Genomic DNA, 20,839 nt, shown 5'->3' on the forward strand with positions numbered 1-20,839 from the left:
AAATTAGAATTGTTGGAGACTGTTGGAGGAAGAACATACTAATGTAGCTCTGGTAGAGCTGTGAAAGGGTCTAACCATTGTGGAAAGCAAATTGGAACTATGTCCCAACCACTAAGTTTTACATACCCTTTGACTTAGTGATATTTCTAGGCATATTCCCCCCAAAGGATGCATATGCACAAAAATATTTATAGAAGGACTTTCTGTGATACAAAGACCTAGAAAGTAGGTAGTTACCAACTAGGAAATGGATAAACAAGTTATGGTATATGAATATGCTGGAATATTACTGTATCCTAAGAAATGATGAAAGGGCTGGATTCAGAGAAACCTGGAATGATTTGGGTGAAGTGAACAGAACCATGAGGATTTTTTATAAAGTGACCACAACATTAAAAGAAGGCAGCTTTGAGATGTAAAAATTATGATCTGTACAATAACCAATCATAACTCTAGATGACTGTGGATAATAACCTTGTGGGAGACGTGATGAACTACAGGTGCAGAATAAGACAAACATTTCCAGACATGAATATTATAACATAAATTTTTTTGCTTGCCTATATAACAAGAAAGAAATTTTATGGTGGGGGGAGGGGAAGGGAGACAAAAAATTAAGAAGAGAGATAAAAGAAAGATCATCAATAGAACATTTAAAAAATACAGAGAGGAAACTAGGAGAACATTCAGAAGGAGACATAAAAAAGCAGGGCAATTTTGGTAGTATCATTTTAAATTTAATATATATTAAAAGGAACAAGCTATATGTAGATTTACAGTTTCATTTACAAGCCCCACTTTCAGGTCTTCTTTGTACATGGAAATGATGATATTTATTTTATAATTTTCTAGTTCTTTTAAAATGTTTTTAAATAAAATGGTATTTAATTTTTTCTATAATACCATTAATTCAGGTGGGCTTCTCTATAATTAATCTGCATGTGTGAAGTTTTCCTATAATTTGAATTCTACAAATTATAGTCCCTGGAAAGTATTAAGAATTCTCTGAAAGTTGAGTATTCAGTCACTATAACCTTAATAAGAAGTTAAAGAAATCACCCTCCCAAGAATTATAAAATGTCACTCATGGTCTGAAAAGCCAACATTTAAAAATATCTCCTTCCATTTGTGAAGAAAAAGAGCCAGTGGTGTAAGGTAAACCAGAAATATCAAAGAATGGCATTTGTATTTCCCTTTTAAAAAGAGAAGATCTTTTACAACCTGGAAAACTCAGCATCTTTGGACTGGTTTGAGCCCTCAGGGTCTTTGTCAACCTATCATTAAGCAACAATGTGGAAACCATTCACAGGGAGAGATTTTGCAATATTTCTAATATAATCCTGAGACACCTTTGTTTCATTCCTTTCTCTGTTATGTATTTAAGTTACAGGGTAGCGAATGTTTATTCCCCCACCCCCAAGTATATCCAAAAAAAGAAGCGATCTGGTATGATCTAAATTTTTTATAAACTTGGAGCAGAAAGACTTTTTTATACCTTTAAGGTACATGGAAGATCCAGACAGTGTGAATCATAAGTCTGAATAATTTAGAGTAAGCTTGTATAGACACTTATTTTTATATTCTTTGGCCTTCCACTCACTTAAACTCTACCTTGAAAGGCTTCAACAACTTAAAGATTAAATCATAAGTTATTAAGTCATTAATTTAACCATTTATGCCTCCAAAATCAACACACATTCCCTTCCCCCTCAAGTCAATTTGCAAGACATTAAAATAATAAAAATGATAATATCTTATACTTCCAAAATACCTTTGATCCTAGCCCCAGCCTAAAATAATTTGGTAAACTTTATAGAAAAGTAGGACTCCTTCCACCCACAACTTAAAAAAAGACATATGTAAAGTAGGAATAGGCATCTAGCTAAAAACCTCAGCGTAAACAACATCAGAGAAGAATAACTATTGCTTCTGAACATTTATATGGGAGAGATACGTGGAAATGCAATTATATCAAAATGAAAATTGGCTAGAATTAATTTTTCTGTTAGATGGATTTTATAATGAACACAAGTTTGCAGAGTTTTTTTTTCCACGCTTAATCATTCAGCTAAATGATACACAAGAAGTACCAAAAATACTTTTTGGGGGTCCGAATTCATTGACTCTTAAGAGAAACAAGAGCCATCTCCTCAGAAATCACTAGCCACACTGCACAACTATCTTCTTTTTAGCACAGTGACTGGGAGTAAGTGGTAAGTGCTTAATAAATTCTTGTTGACTTGATTTGTTGATAATTCAACCAAATTCAATGCAATAATCTTTAAGTATAAGATAGGTACTGGAGATATTTGCAAAAATTAAGTAATAAAGCTAAACCTTCAATGAAGTTCACAAAGTAGGGGGAACCACCTCCTGTCTCTTTGGCAGGCCTGCAGACTGCTTGAAGTTCACAGTACCACCAGGCATACTCCTCCCCAGGACACAACAGGTTCCTGTTCATGCCTACCATAAGACAGGTTTCCAGAAGGCCTCTTCTAGGACACAGCAACAAGGCAGGACAGGCAACTGAGGGCTATGCCAAAATCAGGAAGATCAATTGTGAACCATCTAATGACCTCCCTTCATGATGAGCCCCCCTCACTGTTCCTCCTTCTGGATTAATTTTCCACTAGGTTCCTGTGGATGCCATTCCATTTTACTTTCCTCATTTCTATGATATAGGACTCCTGACTGCCAAAGAACAGACTCTCTTCCTAAAACCAGCTGTCTAATCCTACGTTCCTATCTACCTCTATCTCCCTAGATCTTCCTGCTGCTTCAACTGTGCCCTCTGGGACTCCATAATTAACAAACTTCTTCTTATCTAACACTAGTTCTTGTCTTGACCTTTCCATCTTTTGGCATTCACTGAGACCTGATTCCCCTAGGATAACTGCATCCCTGGACAGCCTTTCCATATATTTTAACTGTACTTTTGATTTATACTTCAAACTTACTTGTTAGGGTGAGGAATCACTATTTTCCTTGCTCCCCACAGATATTTTAAGACTCTCCCTACCTCTATCCCCAACACTTAGCGATCTTTCTTCCTTTGCAATTCATGCAATTCAAATTTATCGCAGAATCCAGATTCTATCAACCATTTTCTATTAACTCCCTACCTCTCCAGGTCTTCCTTCTCTCCCCAATGAGTTATCTCTGGGTTACAATATCCATGTCACTTTAATTCCTGCCCTCATTCTACAGGCATTCAAACTTTCATATATCCCAACTTCTTAGTTCCTCAATCTATTCAACACCTGCTCTACCTTAGCCACACACAGAGATAGTTATATCCTTGATCTTGCCGTCAACCACAAGTTTTCCACTTCTGTGCTCAAGAGCCTAAAAACTACTTTACAGCATCATGTTCTTTTATTATTCCATCACTCTCTATGCTTTCCTCCTTCTAAACCTATTCTTTGTCCTTGTCATGATCTCCAAACCCTTTTAACCAAGGGTCCCTACTGTTTTTGTGTCCTTTTGGCATTCTAGTAAAGCTTATGGACCTTTTCTCAGAAGAATGCTTTTTTAAAAATACATAAAATATGTAGGATTAAAAAGGAAACCAAAGGTTAATGAAAATAAAGATGAAATTTTTTTCCCTATACAAGTTCAGGAATCCTCTGAAATCTATCCACAGACTCCTTGGGAGCCTAGGATCCCAGGTGAAGAACCAATTCTATACTATCCCAGCCTTTCACCCTTCTGCTGGATACACTGTCTTCCCTTTTGAATCCCAACCACTTGGTGAACCAGTTTAACCTGACACTATCTTATACTACTGAAGCCTTTGTTCCCTTGTCCAAACACCAACCAAATCTTGTCAGACCACAACCCTAGATTCACCATTGGATTCCTTTGATCCTACTTACATGCTGCTTAACAAAACTAGGAAATTGTAAAATCATACCGAATCAGTCAACCAGCATTTATTAAGCACCTATGATGTTCCAGATTTTAAGTGCTGAGGATACAAAGAAAGGACAAAAAAACCCAGCCACTTCTCTCTAGGATCTCTCAGTTTAATGGGAGAGACAATTGCAAACAACTTTGTAGCAATAAAAAAGATATAAACAGAATAATCTCAGAGAAGGGCACAGAGATTAAAGAAGACTGAGGGGCAGCTAAGTGGCACAGTGAATAGAGCACCAGCCCTGGAGTCAGAAGGACCTGAGTTCAAATCCAGCCTCTGACACTTAACACAAAAACTAGCCGTGTGACCTTGGGCAAGTCACTTAACCCCCAATTGCCCTACTTTCTCCCCTCCAAAAGAAAAAAAAAAGACTGAAAAGGGTTTTTGTAGAAGATGGGACTTGAGCTCAAATTTGGAGCCAGGGAAGTGAGGAGGAGGAGATGAGGATGAAGACAGAGGCATTCCAGGCATAAGGGCCAGCCAGTGAATGAGAAATGTCACTAGACTCAAAAATATATGAAAGGGAGTAATATGTAAGAAGACTAGAAAGGCAGGAAGGCGACAGACAGGTTATGAAGGACATTAAAAGTCAAACAGAGGATTTTATATTTGATTCTGGAGGTAATAGGGAGCCAATGGAGTTAACTTGATGGGGCAGAGTAGAGTTGTAATATAGTCAGAGCTATGTTTTAGGAAAATCAATTTGGGAGGATGGATTAGCATAGGGAGAGACATGAGGCAGGGAGACCAACCAGCAGGCTAATGAAACAGACTAGGTGTGAGGTGACAAAAAGTGGCAGCAGTGTCTGAGAAGAGAAGGGAATATACAAGAGATGTTACAAACAGAAATGATAGGACATGACCACTGACAGGATACGGCAGAATGAGAGACAGATGGAAGGTGAGGAGTCCACTAAAATTTTATGCCAGCTAATCTCAACTAGGACCTTACTGAAGTAAGGCAATATGACTACCCCTCCTTAAGTTATTGTTTCATTCACACAACACTGTGGCTGTTCCAAGCCTCTTCTTCTCACAACTACTTATCATCCCAGCCTCTCAACTGAGATCTTAACTCAGACTTCATTTAAAAAATCTCAGGCAATTAACCAAGAACTCCTTCTTCTCCCCTCTTCATTATCTCATATCCCTCTGGTAACTCTTTTCCATCTTTAACTATAGTCTCTGATGAAGAAATAGCATTTTGTCGGAGGAAATCACTCAACCTTCAACTTAATCCCATCCCTTTACATCTTTTCCAGCAGATAGATCTACCAGCGCCCCTATCATATCGTCATCTTCCTTATCTCTTTATCCACTGGTCCCTTTCCAGATGACTAACAAACTCACTTAAGTCTCCCCCATCCTTTAAAAAAATCCTTATGAAAATGAAATTTGTTGGAGAAGATGTAGGAAAACTGGAACAGTAATGCACTATTGGTGGAGTTGTGAACTGATCCAACCATTATGGAGAGCAATTTGGAACTATGTCTAAAGGGCTATAAAACTGTGCTTACTGTTTGATCCAGCAATACCACTACTAGGTCTGTATCCCAAAGAGATCATAACAAAGGGAAAAGGACCTACATGTAGAAAAATATTTATAGCACCTCTTTTTGCAGTGGCAAAGAATTAGAATTTGAGGGGAAGCCTATTAATTGGGGAATGGCTAAACAAACTGTGGTATATGAATGTAACAGAATACTATTGTGCTATAAGAATAGATGAGCAGGCTGATTTCAAAAAAACCTGGAAAGGCTTATATGAAGTGATGCTGAGTGAAGTGAGCAGAACCAGCAGAACATTGTACAGAGTAACAGCAACACTGTGAAATGATCAACTTTGATAGACTTAGCTCTTTTCACCAATATAATGATCTAAGACAATTCCAAAAGACTCATTATGGAAAATGCTATACACATCCAGAGAAAGAACTGAGTCTAAATGCAAATCGAACCATACTATTTTCTCTTTTTTTGCTGTTGGTTTTTCCCTTTTGTTCTGATTCTTCTTTAAAAACATGAACAATGTAGATATATGATTTTACATGTATGGCCTATATCAGGTTGCTTGCTGTTGTGGGTAGGGGGAAAGGGAGGAGGAAAAAAAAATTTGGAACTCAAAATCTTATAAAAGTGAATGTTGAAAACTATCTTTACATATAATTAGAAAAAATAAAATTCTATTAAGTGGGGAAAAAATACTAAGATACATAAAAAAAGAGCAGGGACTACGCCATTTTTAATCTCTGTAATCCTAGGAAATAAAATAGTCATACCTATAAGAGCTGCTGAATAAATGCTTAGTTTAATTAAAAAAAAAAGATCCTTACTAGACTCTACCATATCTATTGCCTATCATCCTCTATCTCTCCTCGGGAAGAAGGGATAGAATTTGGAACTCAAAACTTAATTTTAAAAAATGTTTAAAAATTTGTTTTAACATGTAATTAGGGGGGAAACAAAATATGTGTTAAAAAAGAAAAATTCCTTTGAAAAAGTTATTAATTCAAGGTGCCTCTATTTTCTCATCTCTCATTTTCTTCTAAATACTTTGTGTCACCTCTTGCCTGTGTTTTTGGAACAACCTTTTAATTGGACATTTTACCTCAACAATCCAGTATGATCTCATCCTTTAACTAAGAATGACCCCTCTAAAATTAACAAAGTTCTTTTTAACTGTTAAATTGAATGACTTTTCTCATTCTTCATGCTTCTTGCCTTCTCTGCAGCATTCAACACTGCTGACTAACTTTTCCTAGATACTATTTCCTCTCTGGGTTTTTCTAATTCTGCTCCCTTGGTTCTCCCTCTTTCTTGTCTGACTTCCTTCTTAGTCTCCTTTGCTGAATCTCCATCCACGTCAACCCAAAGCTCTGTCCTATGCCCACTTATTTTTTCTATGTAAACTGTCTTGCTTGATTTCATTAGCTCCTATAGGTTCAATTATAATCTAAATAACAGATCTATTTATCTAGCACTAGTCTCTCTCCTGAGTTCCACTGCCACATCACCAATTGCAGGCCATTTCAAGTTAGATGTCTTTATATGTACCTGAAACTTATGCTTAAGTTTTTAATTGCATTTTCTTCATCCTGAGTTCTTTGGTAATTTCAGTCTTTGGGTTTTTTTTTTTTCCTTTTTATATTCTCCTATTGCTTACTTTGACTTCCTCCCCTTTGATGGCAGTTTCCCTGGGGGCTGAACGTCAAAGTCATCTCGGTTTCTTCCTACACTTCATAGATTCATGGTTTTCCAGTGTCAGTCTTTGCCCCAATAGACTCTCATCAGCGGAAGGGGTTGGAGAGAGAACTGGTCCCAGCTAGATGCTAGGTACCTTCCCTCAGGTTTAGTGGAATGCCACACAGTCACAGATGTTTCCTGTCCCATTTTCCCCTGTTCCTCATTTTTCTGGCAGAGTTCTGTTGTGGCACAAAACACTGCTACATTGCTGTTCCAGCATGAGCTTCTATCTTTTGGTTTTCCAAGGCACTGGGGGAAAAGGGGAATGTAGAGTTGATCTTTGTTGTAAGCCTGTGCCTTATGGAGCCCTGCTGCTAGAATATGCTGGTGGAGGAGAGAGAAGTGGGAGCAGCACTGAGTGAAAATAATTCACCTTCTCCAATCTTAATTTACTAAAGTGTTAGCTCCTTTTGCTTCTTGGCATCCTTTACTGTGGAGAGGGCTGAAATCACTTTATTTCTTGCTCATAATTTCTATTTTGGAGAGGTCTGAGAAGTCATGAGGTTTGGGAAAAATATCTATAAATTTCTAAAACTCCATCTTGTTGGCCATGTTACTTAGGGACTCCCTACTTCTCTTCCCAACATGCCTATTACTGTCAAGTGCACCATTGTCCTTCCTGGTCACGTAGGCTTGGATGCTCAGTGTCATTTCACTCACCCCACATTTCCAATCAGTTGCCAAATCTTGTCATTTTTTCCCCTACAACATCTGTCATATATGTCTACCTTTCTCTATTCACATAGCCACCACAGACTAGTTTAGGTCCTCATCACATCTCACCTGGTCTATTGCAATAGCCTTCTAATTGGACTTTTTGTCTCAAGTCTCTCCCCATTCCCTCAAATACATTCAAGTACTGAAATTATTTTCCTAAAGCATAGGCCTAACCATGTCACTTCCTAACTTGATAACGCACACCTACCTATTGCTTCTAGGATCAAATATAAACTCTTCTATTTGGCATTTAAAACCCATTTCAATCTTTCCATTCCTTTAGCACTTTACTCTTCTCTACGAACTCTACTATCCAGTCATACTGGCCTACCTACCGTTATTCACATACAATACTCCTTCTGTTCTCTTCATTGGCATTGCATTGTCTATTGGCCTTACCTGAAAGGTTCTTCTTTCTCCCCCATTAGAATCCCTGGCTTCTTTTCAGACACAGCTCACATTCTACCTTCTGCAGGAAACCCTTCTTGCTTGTCTACCCTCTTTTGCTCATAGCACCTTCCATTTATTTTCCACCTACTCTACATGGACTAATTTATGTCCATATTATGGACCTCCATTAGAATATAAGTTGCTTGGTTCTTGTGCTTTAGGTTGGTGTTTTAAAAAGAAATTTAAAACAATCTTGCATCTTAAGGTATCACATCAATGTTAGGAGAACTGCTTAAAGTTATAGGAGGAAGAGATAAAGACTGGTTATTAGGAAGGAGAGTTTGGGAGATGGTATAGAATTGACCATAGGGAAGAAGTATCTTAGTCAATTATCTTAGTCACCTTTTCATCTAGAGAATGGGGCTTCTTTAATAGGCCCTTAGATCCCCTGTGATGGGAATTGGGGCCAGACTGGGGTGTTCCAGAAAGAAAGTTGTTCTGACATCTGCTTTGGTGTTTAGTGGACCTTCTAGATATCCTAGAAATGCCAGGCTCTATTAGGATGCAGTCAAGCTTCCTTACACACAAATATTATCTTGTTCTTCCCTAATCTCTCCTAAGGGATATGGGAGTAGAAGGAGGCATAGGTTGGTAGTGATTGGTTGTTGTTATATATTATGGGTGTGTGAAATGGACTTAAATGCAGAACAATCTTAATGGGAAAAAAATATGTAATAGGGAGAAGGATAAATCATTCCTCACTCCCCACCCTTAACACACACACATACACCACCTTAATTTGCTCCCAAACTTCCTTTTGTATTCACTGATACTGTTTTGAAAATAAACAACCTAACCCCTCCTCTGCCCCCACACTACACCCCAGAAAAATAAAGACCATGAGCTCCTTAGAACCAGGTGCTGTTAATGCCTTTCTTTGTACTCTTGGTCCTTAGCACAGTTTCTGGCACATATTGAGGGCCTAATAAATGCTTGTTGATTTTGGGTTTTGGGTTTTTTTTTTTTAGGCTTCTATAAACATCTTTTGCTTCCTTGGCTCTTTAAACATTTTTTTTACTAATACAAAGATTCCAAAGTTCTGATACACATATACTGACCAGAGAGAACTCACATAATAAACTTAACCCTTCAATAGTCTACAAATAATTGGTCAGGAAGTACTTAATTAAACTAAATCTGGACACAGATTTGTTTGTCCTACCCCAACAATATATTCTGGACAGCCAAGAAGCAATTGTCTGTCACCTACCAAGATAAAAGGCTAATTTCTCACATTTTACCTCTTCTCATATGCCATTTTCTCTCTTCTACCCACTCCCTAAAAAATCTCCCTAAAGAGATAATCATGGACCACATATTTACGAATTCTTGCTCTAGAAGCAATGATAGAAAAAAAGCATATTGGACTACTTCACTAGGCAGCAATCCAATCCTTAAGACTACTGTCCCTCAAATCCAAAATATCCTCACCAATTTCCTTGTCTTATTCTTCAAATCCTTATAAAGGCATACAAGAGAAAACAGAATTAAGTTGAATAATAATAATAAGCATAGCTAATATTCATATGGTGCTTTTTAAGGTTTGTAAAAAGCTCGTCATGTTACTTCATTTGATCCTCACAACAGCCCTCTGAGGTAGGTGTTATTATTATATCCCCATATTATGGACGAGGAAACTGAGGCAGGATACATGCTTTCTACGTAGGGATGTTAGTGGGCATATTGGAATACCAATGAAAACATCGGCTGACAGACAATAAGTGGAAGTCCCTATCCTTGGAGTTTATTTTTACCTTTTCCATTCCTTTTCCTTCTCTTTTTTCAAAGAATAGACACTAACCTATCCTGTATAACTGAGAGTTTTACCTTCCTAAAGATAAGAAACTGGAGCGAATGATCCCTTAAGGTCATTTTCTATTCTTTCTTTCTATTCATTGATGCTTCAGTGTCCAGCTATAGAATATAACAGTGCTTAGCTATGCATATAAGGAAAGAAAGTGTGGAAGGAAGAGAAAGTAGCTTTAAGTTGCTATCACAGGCAGTATCCAGCCTTCTTCATTTAGTCATTGAGTATACTCTCACAATACTACTTACCTGCTCTTCAATTTGACTGTTCACTGTTTTTTGTTTAAAAGGTGACAATACTTTGTTTTGTTTAAAAGGTGACAATCACCTGATCTGGTTTGCAGATCATAGAATGGTATTTTTTTTTTCCATTTCAAGTGCTAAAAAGTACAGTCTTATGTACTCCCCTCAATGCTCATCCCTCCCTCTCTTGTCCTTAGTAGAATGTATACTCAAAGAAGAAAACTAACTTTAATATCTGCTTTAAAAAACAAGTTTAAGGGGCGGCCAGGTGGCACAGTGAGTAAGAGCACCAGCCCCAGAGTCAGGATGACCTGGGATCGAATCCGGGCTCTGATACTTAGCACCACACCCAGAAATAAGTGGCCGTGTAACCTTGAGCAAGTTACTTAACCCCAACTGCTTTAAAAAAAAAAGTTTAATCTATTAGAAAATAATCACCTAGTATACTCCAAAGTTAGTTATTGATAGCTTCTGAAATATTCAAAGCACTGCTCCCCTAAATTACTTCAGATACATGGTAGGAGACTATACTGTATTCAAGAAGCATCTTGTTGTTATAAACAAATATGTAAAACCAAAAGAAAAGGAATGAAAATCAAAGCAAAAATTTTGATACCTTCTTCATGGCCTGGCATTTGGCTGTTTCAGAAAATCCAATCATTTTATCAGGGGAACAGATCTTGATGAAGGGAAAGTTGGATTCCTCTGAAATCTTTGCTGCTAAAGCTGTCTTTCCACTGTGAGGAGGGCCTGCATAAAGACACAACACATCAGCTAGAATTGTAAAAAAAAAAAAAATGCTGCGCTAAACAAAGAAGAATAAAACAAAGTTTAAAATTTTATTTTGGAGTACTGAGGCTTTAAACTAGTATCTAACATTTCCTGCCACAACCTCATGGAAGCCACTCTGTCTCAGCAGTACCTATATTTAATAAACTGATTAGCATTCCCTCCACATCTGGTTAAAAACATGTCCTTATTTATAGTCTTTTAAAAAAATTTGATTAAACAAATAAAATGTAAGTTCTCTAACTAAAAATGTCTTATTACCCCCTCCTCCCCATGCAAATCTCTTTAAGTCTCAATCTATATCAATGTTTGTCATCATAGGTCTGTCAAACTGCTTATTTCTCAGAATTTTATATCCTAATTGATGGTTATGGGGAAAAATGATGAGCAGAAAACCAATTCCCTTCCCAAAGATGACATATTGAAAAAAAAAAAACAAACCCTTTCCTTCTGATGATCAGTCACAAAATTTATCCTTGAAAGGGGTTATGTCATATAAATTTATCCTTAAAAACTCATTAATATAAAAATTTGTTGGAAAACATTTTTAAACTCTAAGATACTAATCAGCCAAGCTTCCTTCCTTAGACCCCTGATACTTGTGGTGTTTCACTTTACAAAGTACTCCACATGGAGCTTACCTGGCCCACACTACAAGCCTCCCTCTAAAGAAAGGTCAGGTACTTCTATTGTAAAATATCTCTATTTTTCATTTAAGTAAATAGACTCCGGCTGGTTAAATGACCAGTCCAGAATCAAGCCATCAGGAATCATACAGCACTTCAGCCCAGATCCTCTGACACTAAGCTTTATCCACAATATTTTGTAACTTTCCTTTATATGTCACAAGATACAGAGCTTATGATGGAAAGCTATGAAAAATTCTCTCTAGAAAGGTTGTGTTCATCTGTCTTACACAGCAAAAGTGAATTTGTATCACTGATAAAGCAGGTATTTGGCACCTTTTCTTTATTTCAGTAGGCTAAACTCTTGAGGTGCCACAAGAAAAAAAAATTTTAAACTAGAGTCCCTACCTTCAAGGTACTAATAATCCAGTTACAATGACTAGATCACCACAGCAAAATAATTAGAAAGTAACAGAGAATTATAATCTAGTGATAAGTGGGTAGTAGGCACCTTAAGTGAAAAAGGAGTTTAGAGGGAGGGCTGTTATAAATGTTATCCTATGAAGTTACTAATAGTAGGAAAACGCCAAATTATGTGTGATATGATTATAAGACATAATTTTAGATACCAAATGTCTCAGATTAATTTTTTTTTTAAAACCCTAAGTATTGATAAAAATGCTATGATTCTGTGGCACTCTCAGATTCTGTTTCTTGCTACCTTTTCTTACCTTCCAAAAGAACGCTAACCAAAGGTGTTCGGTCACTGTTTTTAGTCTGCTGCACCAACAGCTCGCCATCTTCTAGCACTCTAGTGACTGGGTCACCCCATTTGATGATACCATTCATGATGTAACTTGCATAATCCTCTTGGTTTGTTCCAAATGCCTGTTTTGGAAAAGGGCAGTTCAAAGAACAATAGTCATCAGAATGAAAGAATAGAAAGAAAAGAAGAAAGAAAATAATTTAAAAGGCACAGGAGATCATTAGCAATTACCAGTGTACTAAAAGAGTTCAGTACTATCTTGAATTAATGTAACAAGCCTTAAAAGCAAAAGTCTGGTTTTTAATTGCCCACTTACCGTTTTGCCCTTAGGACAAAAAAAATCCCAAATACAATTTTCACTGATTTGGAGTGGTTTCCAAATGTTTTTGATCCTGTACCCCATTAGTAAAATATTTCTGATCACATACCCCAATATAGTTATGCATATGAATATTATACTATATGTAAACACAATAATATATTTGTTTATAAATATATACATGTAGTACTGTACAAATATATTGTGCACATTATAAAACATAGAAAAAAATTTAAGAATGAGATAAAATAGTATTTTAAATTACTTTATTTATTGACAGTACAAAAGCATTTTTGTGCTTCCCAAAACAAATTAGTTAATAATATTTTCAGTGAGAACAATGTGATCAAATAGGCTTCATTTTTTTTTTTAATCTTGAAGGTCTGGTTCTAAATTCAATTTACTCCAATCTTCAGTTTTAACAGCTGTCAGAGCTGACGAAGAAGCCTCACAAAGACGCAGAGGTCCAAATGGAAGAAGTGCATTGTTGACTGTACTTATTAAATCATGATAGTCATTTTTTAATTACCATCTACCAATAAATATTACAAAGGTGTTTGTTGAAATCTGGCTAATAAATTATCATCTTGATTTCAGTGTTCAGATGGCAGATACCTCAATCAATAAACATTTATCAAGCATCTATGTGCCAGGCATGGTGCTAAGCAGTGGAATACAAAAAGAGGCAAAACACAGCACCTGTCCTGAAGGAGCTCACAGTCTAATGGTGGAGGATACAAACAAACATGTACAAATAAACTATGTAAAGGATTTTTATAGGAAATAGTTCACAGAGGAAAGGCACTAGAATTAAAAACAGTTTGGAAAAGCTTCCTGCAGAAGATGGCATTTTAGTTAGGACTTAAAGGAAGCCAGGGACACCAGTAGGTGGAACAGAGAAGGGAGAGTGATCCAGGCATGAGAGAATGCCTGAAGCATGAAGGTAGGAGAACCAGGAAAGACTAGGGTCCCAAAAACCTAGAGAGAAGAGAGTATCCAGAAGGAGAGTCATCAACAGTATCAAAGACCACAGAAAGGTCAAGGAGAATGAGAATTGAGAAAAGGTTGTTGGATCTGGCAACTAACAAATCATTAACAACTTTGGATAGAGTAGTTCTGGACAAATGATAAGGTTGGACTGTAAACAGTTAAGAAGAAAGTGAGAGGAGAGAAAGTGGATACACCTATCATAGACGGCCTTTTCAAGGAGTTTAGCCACAAAGGTCTGATGAGATATAGGATGATAGTTAGCAGGGATAAAAAGATCCATTGAGGGTTTTTTTGAGGATAGGGAGACCCGATATGTTTGTAGACAGGAAATGAACCAGTAGTATGAGAGAAATTCAAGATAAATGATAGAGTGGGGATAACAGAAGAGGCAATCTGTTGGAAGAGATAGGCTGTAATAGGATCATTTGAGGAGGTAGAGGGGTTAGCCTTGATAAGGAGTATAACTACCTCATCATGAGAAACAAAGTTGAGGAGACAGTGACAGAGGTTATTTAAGTGATAAAATGAGGAAGAAGAAAGAAGAGGGAGTTCACAACAAATGACTTTTTTTTTCTATAAAATATGAGGTGAAGTTCTCTACTCAGGGTGGGAGAAGGATGAAAACGAAGAACCACTGTGGAGAGTGAGATAGTAAGTTAACAAAGGAGGTATAGTAAGACTGCCTAGCAAGGAGGGCCCAGTTGAAGTTGTTTTGGCAAGATCAAGGAAATAACCACCATTGTGTTTGTGGGAAGTGAATAGGTTGAGGAATTGAGTGTTTAGGGAGTTTGAGGGAAAGTCAGTATGTTTATTGAAGTCTCCTAGTATGAGGGAAGGAGTTGGAGAGGAGAGAAAAATTGTGAGCCACATACTTAACTTACTAAATTGGGAGAGTGACCTATAGGTCTACAAACAGTAGCTACCAAGACTTTGATTGGATAGTAGAGAGGAATTGCATGAACCTCAGGAGAAGGTACTGAATGATAGAGGTGTTGGTGACTCTTAGTATCATGGCTGGTAGCAGGAGGTGGAAGCTGCCTCCTATGCTGCCATAGATGGAACTGGCTTTCAGGTGGCATGGCAACAAGTGGCAGATTCCAGTGCAGATGAAAGTCCCTTTGGGAATCTTTGGTTTGGACCCTTGCCACCTTCCTTCACAGTACAGGCACCCAGAGAAAGGAAGGTCTGGTATGGCACTCTTTTCACCTGAGAGAAGAGAGAATGTAGTGCATCCAGAAGCAGTAGATTCCTGGGACAGGGACAAGGTGATTTAAGACAAAATGGAACATACCCAGCCCAGTCCCTGGCCGTCTTCTCTTAGTTAGAAAGGGGTTTTTAAAGCAAACATTTTGTTCTACTGAAACAAAAGCTTTTTCTGCAATCAAAAGAAGCATAATAGGGACTTATATCCTTTATATTTACCATGCAATTATGAAATGGTACAGATGTAGTTATCATTGAATACTGCTCACAAAAACCTACTTGTTCCTTACAAATTCCCACGATAAGGATGCCCTTACTTCAAGTATAGATGAATTTCATAAATATTTTATAAAAATGGGAAATTAAGCATATAGGTTGGTAGTTACTGATGTGCTCACTCGCAGTTCAGGCTTTAACAAGGTATTAGTAAGACTGCACACATTTAGTATATTCTCATCCTTTAGATAATACCTTGTGCATCAACTCCTCAATACCCTCACAATGGCGTCTTTTCCACAATGGAGATCCTCCACATATATTTGGTCTAACTTGGCCATTTTTCTAGTTTTTTTTCCTATTTCTATACCTGTTATAAACATCTGATAATGTGATGCTAAAGCCCAAGTACAGTTCTAATTGTCCTTGGGGGCAAAAAGTTTATCATCATAATCTTTGCAGCTTTTTTTTTTCCTTCCGTTTGTAGTCACCTTCAATATTCATCTTTAAATACCATTTGGATGACTCTCCTCAAATAGGGTCTCCTGCCAAACTTTCTTTAAACTGATTTTACCCTCTGGTGCTGCTCTCTCTATTATGAGATGATACTGCTCATAATCATCCATCATTTTTTGGTAAAGATTTACAAATCAAATTACATTCTAAATCAGTATTGTCTTTGGTACCCATCTTTGCTTGGCAAATATGTCAAAGTCTGCTAAGGCACTTTCTGGGCTTTTATGGGTTTCTTGCTGTAGCAATTGATTACATCAGTTAAATTCCATTTCCCATTTTAATTATCATTAGTTATTTAAAAAGGTCAGTATTAAATTATTTCAATTGTATGTTATATCTTTTTCTCTATAGTCTTTCTTCTACCTTTTGACTAATTCTGATCTTTGTTCTGACAAGTAAATGGTCTGACTTTACAGATTTAGGAATTTCCCAAATCAGCAATAAATCTTTTCTTGTCTGTTTAAATGTAATTTCATTTTGTGTGTGTGTGTGTGTGTGTGTGTGTGTGTGTGTGTGTGTGTGATGTTATTTGTTGCTCACCATGTCCAGGGCTTGGCACTTTCTGGCCATTTCCAAACCATGCTGCCTATACACTAGCCCTCTGCCTCCCACCGAGACTGGATGTCTACCTCTGGGACCCTGAGTTTGATAAGTAAGCTTTCATCTTCCCTTGTTCAGAACCAGGTCACCATATATAACACTTGATGACCATCTCTAAATCATGCTACTTCAAACATACCCTCCTCTGCATCTTTATTCTTCCTCTAACCCCCACTTTCCCATATGTGGTGTCTTCACCTAACAGAACGTAAGCTGCTAGAGTATAGGAACTGACTCGCTTTTACATTTGTATTTAGAGTGCTTGGCATATGCTAAGTGCTTACCAAATGCATTTTAATTTATTCATTCATTCATTTTCTCAAGGAAAATTTTCCTGAACATGTGAAGTTTCTGGAGAGTCACAAATCTTTGGCCTTTCTCACTCCTTCATAAAGTTCTCACCATCTTTACCTTTTCCTGCCTTCATATTAAACTCACAGTTATCAGGGGTGGGCTAGATGGTGCAGTGAATAGAACACCAGCTCTGGAATCAGGAGGACCTGAGTTCAAATGTGACCTTTAGACACTTAACACTTACTAGACATGTGACCTTGGGCAAGTCACTTAACCCCAATTGCCAACATTGGTTCTAGAAGTTGAAGTTAAGAAATTCTGTGAAGAACTCAATAACACCCTCTAAGTTTAATCAGCACATACTGATAAATGTGACATTTTTTTTGGAGAGGGGAAGGCAGGGCAATTGGGGTTTTCTTGGAAAAGTGATTTGCCATTTACTTCTCCATTTCATTTTACAGATGAAGAAACTGAGGCAAATTGACTTGCCCAGGGTCACACAGTTAGTAAGTGTATGAGGCCAGATCTGAATTCACAAAGAGGAGACTTCCTGATTCCAAGCCTGGCACTCTATCCACTGTGCCACCAAGATACTCAAATTAAAGTTTAGAGTCAGTTTAGAGTCTAAAAACTATCTGATTTTTAGCACCTTCTGTTCTCCTTTCTACCAATTAGCTAGTCGCTTCAGACACTAAAGGAACCCACATAGGACTGAAAGCCATTTTGTACTGCCAGGGCCAATTAAGTCCAAGTTGTATACAGAGAATCAGAGTAAGGAGATACCCACAAGGGCAGTAACCCAGTAGAAACCTAACTCTGAGATCAGGAAAACAAAGTTAAGAAGAGGGGAAAGTCCATTGATATAGCAAGACAGTCACTTCAAAGACTAGGTTGAATGTGACAGTCAGAATCTGAGGGGGATAACAGTAGTCACTGGGAGATGGCTGGTTTTTCTAACCTGATAATAGTCCTCCCTTCCTAAATGATTACTAAGTCCTGGTCTAGGACCATCTCCATAAAGAATAGGGAAGCATCAAGCTTTAGGTGTCCTTGAATGTCTGTGCAAATGTATTTTTCTATGTTAACAATAAAAAGGATGATGGCTGCTGAGTACACATTCTTTCCACATCTAATACCTGAGAGGCCTTTCAGGTTCAGGGTTCCTATGAAGCCATATCTGGTGTACTATTCAGACCATGTCTGAAGCCTTTCCAGCATGCAGGACCTGCCACAGTTCATGACCAACCACCATAGCCTTATGGAGCTTATGGTCACCTCCAAGTCATGAATGAGTATCAAAGTTGGATTTTGTGGGGTCTTACCTCTTACCTGAACTCTTACAAAAGCTTTATATAAATGCAAGCCCCTTACTTCTAATTTCCCTTCTTCATTCCATCCTCTTAGACTTCTGCAAAATAGTTTTGCTAATGTACAGTTTTGATTAGGTAACCTCTTTGCACAAAAATATTCAGTGGTTCCCAATATCTACCAATCAAAATATATACATCAGAGGATGGATTTAAAGTTTCCTATCATCTGGCTCCAAACTATTTTTCTACCTAACTTTATACTCTTCCACTTCAGGAATTCTGTATTCCAGTCAAACAAGAATTTTGTCCATTCTTCATTCCTGCAATGTATTTACCCCTATATCTTTCCTTGCTGAAATCTTTTCCTTTCTTAATGTCATAGTGGGATGAACTGAAGGAATTGGGTCTGGGTAGCCTAAAGAACACCAGACTTAGTGGGGGACGAGATAATTATCTTCAAATATCTGAAAGACTGTCATGTAGGAAAGATATTAGGTTTGCTCAATTTGGCCCTAGTGGGAAGCATCCTCCCAAACCACAGTTACATACCTTGATAATACATTAACTGGGAAGCTGGATCTCCCCTTAAGAAGGTGAATGCACAAGGGTGGAACCAAGATGTCAGAGAGAAGCCAGGAAGTTGCCTGAGCTCTCCCAGTTTCCCTCAGAAGCAATGTTAAATCAAGTCTCTGAAAGAATTCTGGAGTGACAGAATACACAAAAAAGACAGAGTGAAACAATTTTCCAGTCCAAGATAAATTAGGAGGACTTCAGGGAAGGTCTGTCTCACTTGGGCAAAAGGGGAGTACAGCCCAGTGCAGGCGGTATCCGGGCAAGCCAGTGGGAGACTCTTTGCCACGATACAGGCCAGCAATCAAGAGATCCCATAGTCCTGGCTCAGCAAACCATTGGCACAGCAGGCCAGCTGTGAGGTCTCTAGCACCAGCATAGCAGGCAAACTGCCAGCCCTGGAAGTCAGGGCACAACAGGAGCAACTAGGACAGGCCACCCTAGTGAAGTGGGCAAGCTGCCAGCTCCAGAGACAGAAAGCCAGTGACCAGACCCTTGGTCCCCAGGGCAAGAAGGTTGGGACAGTGCCCCCTGTGCTCCAGGAGCACAGCTCAACTTTTTAAAATGAGCAAACACCAAAAAAGAGGCCTAACCACAGAAAGTCACTCTGGTGACAGGGAAGATTAAAACACAAACTCAGAAGAGGACAACAATGTCAAAATGCCTATATGCAAAGCCTCAAAGGCAAATATGAATTGATTTCAAGCCCAAAAAGTCCTCTTGGAAGAACTCAAAAAGGATTTTAAAAATCAAGTAAGAGAGGCAGAAGAAAAATTGGGAAAAGAAATGAGAGTTATGTAAGCAAATTATGAAAAAAGAGTGAACAGCTTAGAAAAGGAAGCACAAAAATTGACTGAAGAAAACAACTCCTTAAAAAATAGAATTGACCAAATGGAAAAGGAGGTACAAAACCTAACTGAAGAAAATAATTCCTTAAAAATTAAAATTGGGCAAATGGAAGTTAATGATCAAGAATAATTAAACAAAATCAAAAGAATCAAAAAATAGAAGACAACATAAAATACTTCATTGGAAAAACAAGTGACCTAGAAAACAGATCCAGGAGAGATAATTTATGAATGATTGGACTACCTGAAAGATATGATCAAAAAATTTTTTTAAAAGAGCCTGGACAGCATCTTTCAAGAAATTATCAAGGAAAACTGCCCCAATATCCTAGAACCTGACAGCAAAATAGTCATTGAAATAATCAACTGATCACCTCCTGAAAAAGATCCCCAAATGAAAACTCCAAGGAATATTGTAGCTATATTCCAGAACTATTAGGTCAAGGAGGAAATACTATAAGCAGCCAGAAATAAACAATTCAAATATCAAGGAGTCATAGTCAGGATTACACAGAATTTAGCAGTTTCTACATTAAAGGATTGGGGGCTTAGAATATGATAATCTGGAAGACAAAGGAGCTTGGATTACAATCAAGAATCAACTAACCCAGCAAAATTAAACATAGTCTTTCAGGGGAAAAGATAGATATTCAATGAAACGGGACTTTCAAAATTTCCTGATGAAATGACCAGAGCTAAACAGAAAATACAACATTCAAATACAAGACTCAAGAGAAGCATAAAAAAGGTAAACAGGAGAAAAAACAACATGGTATTCAATACTGTTTACATCCCTATATGGGAAGATACTACTTGTAACTCTTAAGAACTATATCTCTATTAGGGCTGTAAGAAGGAGTATACTTGGAAGGTGTGGGTATAAGTTGACTTTGATGTGATGATAAAAAAATTAAGGGGTGAAAAAAAGGAAGGTAGAATGGGGTAAATTATATCACATGAAGAGCATGGAAGATCTATTACAGTAGAGGAAAAGATGGGAGTGGCTGAGCATTGTTTGAGTCTTCCTCTCACTGGATTTGGCTCAAAGAGGAATAATATACATGCTCATTTGGGTAAAGAAATCTATCTTACCCCATAGGAAGTAGGTAGAAAAGGGGAAAAGAAAAGGGAGAGCTGATAGAAGGAAGGGCAAATTGAAGTAAGCAATGGTCAAAAGCAAAACACTGGTGAGGAAGGACAGGGTGAAAGGAGAAAGAGAGAAAAGTATAAACAGGGTAAAAATAGGATGGAGGGAAATACACAGTAATCATAAAACCGTGAATGTGAACTGGATGAACTTTCCAATAAAACAGAAGTAGAAGTAGATAGCAGAGTAGATTAAAAACCAGAATCCTATAGCTTGTTGTTTAAAATAAACACATCTGGAAATGATGATATACATAAGAGAATCCTAGAAA

The 20,839-nt window shown here is 37.6% G+C and overlaps 1 protein-coding gene across 2 annotated transcripts in view; it reads right to left on the minus strand.

Moving 5' to 3' along the window:
• Positions 1-20,839, minus strand: part of LOC138152432 (vesicle-fusing ATPase) — a 217,056-nt gene that overhangs the window by 68,988 nt on the left and 127,229 nt on the right. For both annotated transcript variants that reach the window (XM_069076202.1, XM_069076203.1), the window contains exons 14-15: positions 12,521-12,677; positions 10,991-11,124 (exon numbers count right to left, since the gene is read on the minus strand). In XM_069076202.1, the coding sequence (XP_068932303.1) occupies positions 10,991-11,124; positions 12,521-12,677 (291 nt within the window). The remainder of the gene's footprint in view (positions 1-10,990; positions 11,125-12,520; positions 12,678-20,839) is intronic.

This window comes from Petaurus breviceps, unplaced genomic scaffold, assembly GCF_028583685.1.
Source record: "Petaurus breviceps papuanus isolate PSGF00001 unplaced genomic scaffold, PetGlider_PUasm1.0 90925, whole genome shotgun sequence".
Lineage (NCBI taxonomy): Eukaryota > Metazoa > Chordata > Mammalia > Diprotodontia > Petauridae > Petaurus > Petaurus breviceps.